The sequence below is a fragment of the Hakea prostrata genome, chromosome 2, assembly GCF_041222555.1.
Source record: "Hakea prostrata isolate BN-2017 chromosome 2, UWA_Hpros_2, whole genome shotgun sequence".
Lineage (NCBI taxonomy): Eukaryota > Viridiplantae > Streptophyta > Magnoliopsida > Proteales > Proteaceae > Hakea > Hakea prostrata.
In genome coordinates, this window is record NC_142601.1 from 58,241,624 (window position 1) to 58,253,993 (window position 12,370).

Below are 12,370 nucleotides of genomic sequence, written 5' to 3' on the forward strand. Positions count from 1 at the left end.
TAGTTTCTCAAAGCAAGAAACAATACAATCTGTTTTTGGGTGAGTTATCAGACAGGTCCTCTTCTCTATGTAAAACTGAAAGAAGGAAAGAAAATACGTTACACGAAACAATGTATGATACAAATTCAGAACAGACCAATTAAGGCAGGTGGTCCTGTTGAGATTTGAGCACGTTTCTTTAAAATGGTTTCCGTAGAGCAGGAGTGTACAGATACAAGAGATGAACAAAAGGAACTCCATGATCAGAGCAGCAGATAAGCGAATGAGTTGATGGCATTCATCATGCATGACCGGAGTGGGACAGTTGTACATCTCTACTAATAGAATGCAACATGCCATCTCTCTCTTGTGTTGTTACCTCTTCTTCTTCTCTTCAAGAGGATCAAACTGTGAATATCCGCCGCATTTTTCCAAAGTCAATGCGAGGAAGAGATTATAAATATGCCATGAATAAGCTTCCATTCTCAAAGTCAAGGAAACTTGGGTTCAGAGATTGAGAAGATGGGAAAGTGGGAGTTCTCATCGTTGAGTGCTTTCTGTGTTGTTCTTGTGGGTTTGACATTGAATTCAGCTTTGTTGTGCGATGGAGGAATCACTGGAAGTTATGTTAGAGCAGTAGCTCCATCTGTTGATATGCCATACAACAGTCCCGCCTTTTATGTTCCTCCAGGTTATAATGCGCCTGAGCAGGTGGGTTTTAAGTTTCTTTCTTTCCTATGAAATTTTGTTCCTTAGGGCATATAGATGGGTTGAAATCTAACCACTGACAGGGACAAGATTTTATTGGTGTCATTTTGCTAACCAATTATAGCCTTGTCACTGTTCGTATCTTAATTAAGCACATTATATATCTATAGATATTGAGCTTACTATAACAAGAAAAAGGATCAAGGCATCCACCAAGACAAGCAGGCCATTAAGAACAAGATGGCAGACCCTGAACAGCCCAATTGACTTCTTCAATACACACCCTTTCTGGTTTTTTTTTTTTTTTTTTTTGGGGAAGTAGAAGATAATTCTTCATCCTTTTAAAAATCTAGGGAAGGCATTTTGCATGACTACATTCTTCAAGTGACTTTTCCTACATTTAAATTTGTGTATGTGATTCCCTATTTTAACTACAAGTTGATGAGCCTTCTTCTGTGTTTCTGAATTGTGATTTTTTTTTTGCAAGGTTCATATAACCCAAGGAGATTATCTAGGACAAGGAATCATTGTATCCTGGATCACTCCGGTTGAGCCCGGTTCCAGCACAGTGCCTTATTGGGCTGCCAACACCACAAAGATTTACACTGCTGAGGGCTACTACTTGACTTACAAATACTATAACTACACTTCAGGCTACATCCATCACACCACTCTCCTCAATCTGGATGTGGGTTTTCTTTGATTTCTCTAAATTTTAACCTACATTTCAATTTCTACTTCAAGTTACTTGGAACAGAAACTTATGTCTTCCTGTTTACTCTATAATTTTTTGCAGTATAACACCAAATACTTTTACGAGGTAGGAGTTGGAAACACCACAAGGCAGTTCGATTTCACAACTCCTCCACCAGTTGGTCCTGATGTGCCCTACACTTTTGGTCTCATAGGTGAAGTACCTTCTTCTAGTAAAATTTGCAAGCTTGCTAACCATCTTAATTAATGGGGTATTTTTAATCTCTCTGTGTTGAACATTTGAAACTAAATGATTAAGTTTGGTGGGTGCAGGAGATCTTGGGCAGACGTATGACTCGAATATGACACTGGATCATTACATAAACGATCCACTAAAAGGACAGACAGTGTTGCATCTTGGTGATCTCTCTTATGCAGATGACTGGCCAAACCATGACGGTGTCAAGTGGGACACTTTTGGCAGACTTATTGAAAAAAATGCTGCTTATCAACCATGGATATGGGCTGCTGGAAATCATGAGATTGAGTTTGCACCTCAACTTGTAAGTTCTCAGTTGACTTATATCAAAGTACAATTAATGTTAAGCAGGAGAAGATTATAGTCCGGAAGCTCATTAGGCTAATAATGGTGGGGAATTTGTTGCAGGGTGAACCAGTACCATTTAAGCCTTTCTCAAGCCGTTATCACACTCCATATAATGCATCTGGAAGTACTGAGCCATTCTTTTACTCAATCAAGCGAGCTTCAGCACATATTATCGTACTAGCATCATATTCAGCTTATGGTAAACATGCCAAATTACAAAAACAAGGAAAAGTTTTTTATCCCTAAAAATCGGTTTAGTTGTGAGATCAGACTAACTCATATTCATATATGTTTCCATTGTATTTTTTTAGGGAGATCTACACCTCAATTCACCTGGTTTGCAGCAGAATTGGCCAAAGTTAACAGGACTGAGACACCTTGGCTATTTATCGTTGTGCACGCACCTTGGTATAACAGTGATGTTACCCATTATATGGAGGGTGAAACTATGAGAGTACAATTCGAATCAATGCTGGTACAATACAAAGTTGATGCTGTATTTGCTGGTCATGTTCACGCATATGAAAGATCCGTAAGTGCAAATTATCTGATCATGATCTCCAAAACAAAACTTGTGTTTTCTGTTGATCTGCTCTATTTTCCATCCATTGCAAATGACTAACTTTACAACTCATTGTTTTTTCTCATAATATTACAGCACCGCATATCGAACATTGCGTACAACATAACAAATGGCTTGTGCACCCCAATACCTAACCAATTTGCACCTGTATATCTAACTATTGGTGATGGAGGAAATATAGAAGGATTAGCCAGCGTGTAAGTTTAATAGAACAACTTGTTTTCAGTTGAAGAATTCATTTTCCTATTCCTCATTGAATCTTAAATGAATCTGTGGTTAATATCATGCTTAATTTCTTCTGTGTTGTTTATAAATTCTACAGCTACACACAGCCACAACCAAGTTACTCTGCATTTAGAGAGGCAGCCTTTGGTCATGGCATGATTTCCATTAAGAATCGGACTCATGCTTACTTCAGCTGGAATCGCAATCAAGATGGATATGCTGTTGAATCTGATTATTTATGGTTCTACAACAGAATCTATTATCCAATGAATGAGACACTCGCAATGTATTGATGACAGATCGAGTGCTTGCCTCTATGCATCTCTTCAATAAATATGGACCCTGATCTTATCTACTATCGATCTTAAATGTCTCTCCTCTCCCTGTATTAGCTTCCTGGCTTTCAATTCTTTTGTATAAATAAGGAATCTCTTGGGATCTCCCTAGAGGCATATATGTCATTTTGTGTCAAATTGAGAATTTGATTATACTTATTTTCTGGGTTCTTAACTAGCTATATATATCTTCATTGCTCAAGTGTAGTTAACTAATGATATGAGTCTTTTGATCTGCTACTTGCTCATACAGTTATTTATTTCGGATTCGGGGATTTTCGGAGTGATTCAATCAATGAATTTTCAGGTTCAGTCAACAAAGCAGTCAAAAGAAGTGCATAAATTTAAATTCAGATTCGAGAATTATTCGTTTGCTAAAAGAAAAATCAGGTAAAAAATTCAGATGTCTAAGTCGAGCAAATATTAATAAAATTCAGAGTATGAGTATAACCATATAGATAATAGAGAAGCCAGTATACTTGGCCGGGATCTTTTGTATGATTAGAGAAACTAAGTTTAAGAGAAATTAATTATATAAATAGTGAAAAAAACTCTTCTATTTAACAAACACAATCTACACTCAATAGTTTATCAAAATCTAAAACTACCATTGACACCCAACAGAGAAGTTAATTATACATACAAAAAAAAAAAAAACTATGGCTGTGGATTTTACTGGATCAAAAAGTGGTGAAGGAACAGGTAACTTGGCCTCTCCCTTGGCCTCTCAACTTCATTTGTCGTTCTCAACTTGAAAATCTCAATCAATCGATAGAAGAATGTGCATAATCATTTGTAGAAGGAATGATTTTCACTATTTTTCATGACATTATTAACCAAAATTATTCATATATAATTCGGTTAAGCCATAATTAATCATGAATTTTATTCATATGGGTAAAAGACGAAAATTTTACTCAATCAACGGAGAAAATTTGGATTCGAGAAAATAATTCGCAAATTATCCGCAGAATTAAATAACTATGTACATGAGAGCTCAAGTTGAATCTGACTTGAACTCAAGCTCTTATAAACTCCATCGATATTAGAAACTATGTTGTTGAGGTATCTGAGTCTTATTCAAATATGGTTGAGGTATTTGAGTTATACTCAATGTATGTTCTAATATATGCCATTGGATCAGTTACAATCCAACAGTTTGTTGTAATGAGTCTTTGTGGGAGAGTCCAACTAACCGTAGAATCTAATGTTGGTCTATAAATACTAGGTGGAAGCAACGATCTGAATATTGCAATCTAGATACTCAGAGTGTAATGTTTTTAGCAACCTTGGGCTTAAACCGTAACTCTAACAATCTTAAAGCATTTTGAATTTTATTGTGAGTTTCAGTCAATGTGAGCTTGAGAGTGAAAGATTTGACGCAGCGCTTGTTGGTGATACCAATCTCATCTCCATGGCCTCCCACATCGAAAGTTTATCAGGTCCATTTTTGAGAGTCCATTTCCTTGTAAGGAATGGACCAGATTTTGGTCCCTCCCACATCCCTGCTCAGGCAATTGGAGCAGTTGGAGACAATTGAACTTTTCATCGCATCGACCTCAAAGACCATCTCTCTCTTCTGGTCATGCTCATCATGCGTGCCATGCTTTGCTTATTTTATTAGAAACTCTTCTGTGTAGATTGAGACGAGGACAAACAAGTTTCTGTCCTTGGAGAGAGAGAGAGAAGAGAAAAGTGTGGTGGTAGTAAACTGCAACCGAAAAACCTGGCGTGCTCTTTTCTCCTTTGATCTCAAGGAAACTTCAGAATTTGAAAATTCACGCATGCATCTCCACTGTAATTAACTGAATCGAGCTAGGTAAGAGCAACTATGACTCTAACTTCTCGTTCCATGTTAAGTTGCTCGCAGCTTTTTTACCCATGCTCTCGATCTCTGGTTATCTAAATCAGTTCTTACGGTCACGAACGCATTTTTCTTTGCCGATTGTCCATCGAGCCGTAAATCCACTGCAGAGATAATGGTGATTTCCAAAGAAAATATTTAGTGTTCTTCTGATCGCTTCGGCTGATCTTACCATGTGCTATTGCGGATTGCGCAAAGTAACCGCGCATGAACAAAAGCAAAGATGCGTGTAAAGCTTGCACTTTCCAGAAAAGGAATGGCAAGAAATTTCTTAAAGGGATGGTTCGTTGCAACAATATTCGTGCTGGCTGATATAAACGGATTGAATGGAATCTAAAAACAATAAAGTTGGAGCTATTTGGGTTTCTTTCACTGCCTATCAGTTTTGCTCCATTTGAATCCCTTATCTTGACTTCAATAATTGTTCCCCAGGCAAGTTTTCTGGCGCGTTTATCAGGAATAATTGTTGGTTGTTCTATTGGATGGGGTGGGGTTGGCCTTTCGTGTACAGTGAATAGAAGAAGAGAAATTCTCTTTGAAATTTCTAAGTAGTACGTGGAGTTCACTCAGCATTAATTAAGCACAATACCAAGATGGGTTCTTGAAGAAGGTGTCCATGGCTCCGTTAGCAGACGCAGTACAAAAGATCCTCTTCTTTCCTATGCTACCTCCAAGGGGCGAAAATAGCAATAACACTGACGAGGGCCGATGCATGCAACATGGTTCAGGGAATGCACCAAGTGCACAATACAATTTTGGTATGGTCTCTCTTCTTTCAAGTGCCATCGATCCTCTTTAATACTATTAATATCTTTCTTTTCTTTACTCTCTATTGTTAACAGAAAAAGATAGAGGTGTTAAAAGGGAGCTCATGGAATCTAGAATATGATTTCTCTTAAGTGGCTGGGTTTGTTAGTTGATCAAAGCCCCTTCTTGTAAATCATATGCATGGTATATAAGATGGGTAACATTTGACTCAAATACCTCAAATTGAACCCTTAAGCCATGAAATTTGAAATAGGAAACCCATCTTGTTTGGGTTGCTATTTATTCTACGTTTCTATCGTTAGTGTACAAAAAAAAAGGATTCAATTAAAGTGAACAAAGTGATGATCACTATTGAAATCTATAAAGAAACTGCCACTTACTCTCTTTTGTCAAGAATAAAAAATAAAAAATAAAAAAAAATAAAAAAAACAGTGATTTACCTGTTTTCAGTGATAAATTTGACAAATATATCCAATAAAAATTCAATTTTGGGGTCTATGTGCTTTTTAAATATAAAGTGGGGTGTCATAGCTTTAAGGCCTCCATTTTTGGATGCCAGTGCAATTTGCTCTAAATTTTACTCAGATTGCTTATGAAATACTGCAAAATTCACTACCCTCTAGGCAGAGTAGGAAGTTGTACCGAATGTTGCATGGCATCTAAGTTCCCACCATTCTGTGTAAACTCATGTCAAATAAAAAGTAGTTTGTATACTTTCATGGGTTTTGAACATATTAAATAACATGGGCCTTATACAAAACCCTGTGTCCCAATCAGTTCTTGACCACTTGAATTTGAAGCCGATGATTGAGCTATCTTCCCCGAAGTTGAGAATGCAAAGCTCCAATCTTAGTCTTCTTGTCAACCTTCAACAGCCATGGCTAACAGCAAAAAAAAAATTTATGGAGGAAGTATCCAATGAATATTAGATATATGAAAAAAATCATGTCTTAGGTGGAATGTCTCTCATGGGAGGTAAGACCATCTTCAAAATAGAAAGTAAACATATATCTCTATTGTTGGGTCAATTCAAAATTTGAGAACATTAAAACTAAGACTATATAACATATAGCTATCAAAAACCTTGAGCCACCTCAGTCACTCAAAGCTGAATTGGCCATGAACTCCTCATACTAATTAATCAGGGATGGGTTGGCTCACTCTACACTTAAAGATTATATTTATCTAGCTAAAAAAAACCACTCTGGTTTCTCAAAGATTTCTCAAGCAAAGTTAGGTATTTTTCGAAGACCAATATCCGCACTCGAGTTTCCTACATAAACCTACAAATTTTTCAAAGCAATCAGGCGATCATCAATATTTTGCAAAATCCAGGTGCTGATTGTTGGATACTTCATGTCCACATCAATACCAATTAGTTTATAAGAAATCTCTCTTTCTATTCTTATATTACCTATAATGCTTGTAACTGATGAAGTATTAGTCTTGCTTCAAGAGCTCTAAAAAGAAAAAGTCAAAATCAATGTTATATCAGTTTGAGGTTTTAAACTAGTTAAATTAAGAGTTTACCACCTTCTCTCCTCTCGCTGGTCATCATCTCACTTTCATTCGTTTGGATAGCGGAGAATATGGGGAGGGATATAACAATTGTTGAATGATCTAATTAGTCGCTAATATTTTATCACTTTAAATATTCCTAAAAAAAATTCTTTGGCACTTGAACCAAACTACTTCACAGTGGCTTTTCTTGCATCAAAACATACTTCCCTTGGTATCTACACAGTATATGAACTGACCTAGTATCAATTGGAAACCCTGCTTCAAGGAACCAAAATTGCATATAATGAAAACAACTAACAAGCCACTCAAAGTAAAATTTCAAGATAATACAAAACATATTGCAAGAACATGCAATGGAAGAGACGAAAATAGGAGGGGCGGGAGGAAATTAGGTCTGAATAAACTAAAATGAATGCAACACATATTTCTTTGGTATTAATCAAGTCTAAAATGCATTAACTTGACAAATTATGACTTGCCTAGGGATAATAACTAAATAAATACAAATAGATGAGAACATGTCATCATCTGGACTTGACCAACAACGTTGAGTCATCATATATTTGAATGCCGAACTGTCTCCTATGTCCTTCCCCTTAATACTCCAGCAAGAGAAATCCGTTGGGTTTCTTCTTTTCTAATAATCAAATGTTTTTGTTTTTTGGATAAAGTAATGAAACCATTCGGTTTCTTTTCTAATAATCAAATGTTTTTGCTTTTGGAATAATTTTTTTTTCTTTTTTAGTTAAATAAATTGTCCTCATATAATTTTTTTTTGGGTAGAGAGAAGTCTTCATATAGTTCATTCTATTGGGAATTGAGATTCTTGGATTTTTCTTTCCTTCTTGTATTTATAGAAGGTTATAAGGTTCTACAAATGGATTGTGATAGGAGATCTTTTTATTAACATTTACCCAAAAAAAAAATCTTTTTACTTTTTTTTGTCTGAAAAAAAAAATCTCTATACTAAAATCTAACAAAAATAAGAAATTTATCTTTTAATAAAGAAATACATGAAGAGACATCTAGGAGTTATCAGAATAATTTTTCGAAAGAGAATTACAATTAATATTAAAAGGATTAATGATGGAGGATTGCTATTATATTTATGAATTAAAATTACAATTTTGGACATCGTTTATTAGAGAATTAAGTCTATTTGAAAGAATAGATAAGGGAATTTAAGGAAACAGATATACAGTTGTGTCACTTGAATTCATGCTTTTATAACAGTAGTATGATATGATTTGATAAAACTTCAGTTTCTAAAGCAAAATCAAGACTAGCAGTAGCAGGCATCTTATCATGGTAACTGATCAAGATAAAGTGATGAATAATTCAAATTCATAAAGACAAGGGCTAGGATTTAACTAGAGATAGAGAAGATAAAGCGAATCAACAGAAATAGAAAAGATGAATAACTGAATGATCGATATCATTGGGATCGATTGAAAAAGCAAATGAATGGAAGGGTTTTATCACAGTATGAAAAGGGTTTTGACAGGTTATGTTTAGGATGCCAAATTCCTTGGATATATATCCCTTTCTAAAACTATTTCACTTAGATTTTGACTGACTAACTTTTTGTTGTTGCATCAGTTGTGTTTCGTGAAGGAGAAGTTTTCATAAGTTACAATTTGTGTTGCAAAAGTCACTACAAACAAAATAGTTTAATCAATCGGTTTCTGACCAATGTTTTAGTTTCTCAAAGCAAGAAACAATACAATCTGTTTTTGGGTGAGTTATCAGACAGGTCCTCTCTCTATGTAAAACTGAAAGAAGGAAAGAAAATACGTTACACGAAACAATGTATGATACAAATTTGGAACAGACCAAGGCAGGTGGTCCTGTTGAGATTTGAGCACGTTTCTTTAAAATGATTTCCGTAGAACAGAAGTGTCTTAGATACGAGAGATGAACAAAAGGAACTCCATGATCAGAGCTGCAAATAAGCGAACGAGTTGATGGCATTCATCATGCATGATCAGAATGGGATAGTTGTACATCTCTACTAATAGAATGAAGCATGCCATCTCTCTCCTGTGCTGTTACCTCTTCTTCTTCTCTTCAAGAGGATTAAACTGTGAATATCCGCCGCATTTTTTCAAAGTCAATGCAAGGAAGTGATTATAAATATGCCATGAATAAGCTTCCATTCTCAAAGTCAAGGAAACTTGGGTTCAGAGATTGAGAAGATGGGAAAGTGGGAGTTCTCATCGTTGAGTGCTTTCTGTGTTGTTCTTGTGGGTTTGACATTGAATTCAGCTTTGTTGTGCGATGGAGGAATCACTGGAAGTTATGTTAGAGCAGTAGCTCCATCTGTTGATATGCCATACAACAGTCCTGCCTTTTATGTTCCTCCAGGTTATAATGCGCCTGAGCAGGTGGGTTTTAAGTTTCTTTCTTTCCTATGAAATTTTGTTCCTTAGGGCATACAGATGGGTTGAAATCTAACCACTGACAGGGACAAGATTTTATTGGTGTAGTCATTTTGCTAACCAATTATAGCCTTATCAATGTTCGTATCTTAATTAAGCACATTATATATCTATAGATATTGAGCATATTACTATAACAAGAAAAAAGGATTTCGAGTGTATCCATTTCGCAAGTACAAGCTAGGCCATTTAAGAATTCAAGATGGCATGAACCCTGAACAGCCCAATTGACTTCTTCAATACACACCCTTTCTGTTTTTTTTTTTTTTTTTTTTTGGGGAAGTAGAAGATAAGTTCTTCATCCTTTTAAAAATCTAGGGAAGGCATTTTGCATGACTACATTCTTCAAGTGACTTTTCCTACATTAAATTTGTGTACGTATGTGATTCCCTATTTTAACTACAAGTTGATGAGCCTTCTTCTATGTTTCTGAATTGTTTTTTTTTTTTTTTTTGCAAGGTTCATATAACCCAAGGAGACTATCTAGGACAAGGAATCATTGTATCCTGGATCACTCCGGTTGAGCCCGGTTCCAGCACAGTGCTTTATTGGGCTGCCAACACCACAAAGATTTACACTGCTGAGGGCTACTACTTGACTTACAAATACTATAACTACACTTCAGGCTACATCCATCACACCACTCTCCTCAATCTGGATGTGGGTTTTCTTTGATTTCTCTAAATTTTAACCTACATTTCAATTTCTACTTCAAGTTACTTGGAACAGAAACTTATGTCTTCCTGTTTACTCTATAATTTTTTGCAGTATAACACCAAATACTTTTACGAGGTAGGAGTTGGAAACACCACAAGGCAGTTCGATTTCACAACTCCTCCACCAGTTGGTCCTGATGTGCCCTACACTTTTGGTCTCATAGGTGAAGTACCTTCTTCTAGTAAAATTTGCAAGCTTGCTAACCATCTTAATTAATGGGGTATTTTTAATCTCTCTGTGTTGAACATTTGAAACTAAATGATTAAGTTTGGTGGGTGCAGGAGATCTTGGGCAGACGTATGACTCGAATATGACACTGGATCATTACATAAACGATCCACTAAAAGGACAGACAGTGTTGCATCTTGGTGATCTCTCTTATGCAGATGACTGGCCAAACCATGACGGTGTCAAGTGGGACACTTTTGGCAGACTTATTGAAAAAAATGCTGCTTATCAACCATGGATATGGGCTGCTGGAAATCATGAGATTGAGTTTGCACCTCAACTTGTAAGTTCTCAGTTGACTTATATCAAAGTACAATTAATGTTAAGCAGGAGAAGATTATATATAGTCCAGAAGCTCATTAGGCTAATAATGGTGGCCTGGGAATTTGTTGCAGGGTGAACCAGTACCATTTAAGCCTTTCTCAAGCCGTTATCACACTCCATATAATGCATCTGGAAGTACTGAGCCATTCTTTTACTCAATCAAGCGAGCTTCAGCACATATTATCGTACTAGCATCATATTCAGCTTATGGTAAACATGCCAAATTACAAAAACAAGGAAAAGTTTTTTATCCCTAAAATCCGGTTTAGTTGTGAGATTAGACTAACTCATATTCATATATGTTAACTTCCATTGTATTTTTTTTTAGGGAGATCTACACCTCAATTCACCTGGTTTGCAGCAGAATTGGCCAAAGTTAACAGGACTGAGACACCTTGGCTATTTATCGTTGTGCACGCACCTTGGTATAACAGTGATGTTACCCATTATATGGAGGGTGAAACTATGAGAGTACAATTCGAATCAATGCTGGTACAATACAAAGTTGATGCTGTATTTGCTGGTCATGTTCACGCATATGAAAGATCCGTAAGTGCAAATTATCTGATCATGATCTCCAAAACAAAACTTGTGTTTTCTGTTGATCTGCTCTATTTTCCATCCATTGCAAATGACTAACTTTACAACTCATTGTTTTTTCTCATAATATTACAGCACCGCATATCGAACATTGCGTACAACATAACAAATGGCTTGTGCACCCCAATACCTAACCAATTTGCACCTGTATATCTAACTATTGGTGATGGAGGAAATATAGAAGGATTAGCCAGCGTGTAAGTTTAATAGAACAACTTGTTTTCAGTTGAAGAATTCATTTTCCTATTCCTCATTGAATCTTAAATGAATCTGTGGTTAATATCATGCTTAATTTCTTCTGTGTTGTTTATAAATTCTACAGCTACACACAGCCACAACCAAGTTACTCTGCATTTAGAGAGGCAGCCTTTGGTCATGGCATGATTTCCATTAAGAATCGGACTCATGCTTACTTCAGCTGGAATCGCAATCAAGATGGATATGCTGTTGAATCTGATTATTTATGGTTCTACAACAGAATCTATTATCCAATGAATGAGACACTCGCAATGTATTGATGACAGATCGAGTGCTTGCCTCTATGCATCTCTTCAATAAATATGGACCCTGATCTTATCTACTATCGATCTTAAATGTCTCTCCTCTCCCTGTATTAGCTTCCTGGCTTTCAATTCTTTTGTAATAATTAAGGGTTCTCTCCCCAGAGGCATATATGTCATTTTGTTTTGTTTTTTTTTTTAATCGATCATAAATTGAGAATTTGGTTGTGCTTAATTTCTGGACTTGTTGATGAGCTATATCTTCATTGAGTCCAGATCA

General features: G+C 36.0%; 2 protein-coding genes across 2 annotated transcripts; both read left to right on the forward strand.

Moving 5' to 3' along the window:
- The first annotated feature begins 480 nt into the window (after positions 1-480).
- On the forward strand, positions 481-3,088 carry LOC149025227 (purple acid phosphatase 2-like). Its single transcript, XM_089145454.1, has 8 exons — positions 481-690; positions 1,175-1,375; positions 1,484-1,595; positions 1,714-1,943; positions 2,048-2,186; positions 2,299-2,519; positions 2,646-2,767; positions 2,893-3,088. The coding sequence occupies exons 1-8, from the start codon at positions 502-504 to the stop codon at positions 3,086-3,088; spliced, it is 1,410 nt and encodes a 469-aa protein (XP_089001580.1). The 5' UTR covers positions 481-501.
- Positions 3,089-9,457: 6,369 nt separating this feature from the next.
- Positions 9,458-12,108, forward strand: LOC149025228 (purple acid phosphatase 2-like). The gene is made up of 8 exons (XM_089145455.1): positions 9,458-9,667; positions 10,181-10,381; positions 10,490-10,601; positions 10,720-10,949; positions 11,062-11,200; positions 11,319-11,539; positions 11,666-11,787; positions 11,913-12,108. Exons 1-8 carry the CDS (start codon positions 9,479-9,481, stop codon positions 12,106-12,108), a joined length of 1,410 nt encoding a protein of 469 aa, XP_089001581.1. The 5' UTR covers positions 9,458-9,478.
- Positions 12,109-12,370: the final 262 nt, after the last annotated feature.

What these genes read in the sequence shown, in the direction of transcription:
- LOC149025228 (XM_089145455.1), top strand. Translation starts at nt 9,479, where the DNA reads ATGGGAAAGTGGGAGTTCTCATCGTTGAGTGCTTTCTGTGTTGTTCTT. An exon ending in CTACACTTTTGGTCTCATAG is followed by an intron (nt 10,602 to 10,719) that starts GTGAAGTACCTT and finishes TGGTGGGTGCAG; the next exon opens with GAGATCTTGGGCAGACGTAT. An exon ending in TTCACGCATATGAAAGATCC is followed by an intron (nt 11,540 to 11,665) that starts GTAAGTGCAAAT and finishes ATAATATTACAG; the next exon opens with CACCGCATATCGAACATTGC.
- LOC149025227 (XM_089145454.1), top strand. Translation starts at nt 502, where the DNA reads ATGGGAAAGTGGGAGTTCTCATCGTTGAGTGCTTTCTGTGTTGTTCTT. An exon ending in CCACTCTCCTCAATCTGGAT is followed by an intron (nt 1,376 to 1,483) that starts GTGGGTTTTCTT and finishes AATTTTTTGCAG; the next exon opens with TATAACACCAAATACTTTTA. An exon ending in TTCACGCATATGAAAGATCC is followed by an intron (nt 2,520 to 2,645) that starts GTAAGTGCAAAT and finishes ATAATATTACAG; the next exon opens with CACCGCATATCGAACATTGC.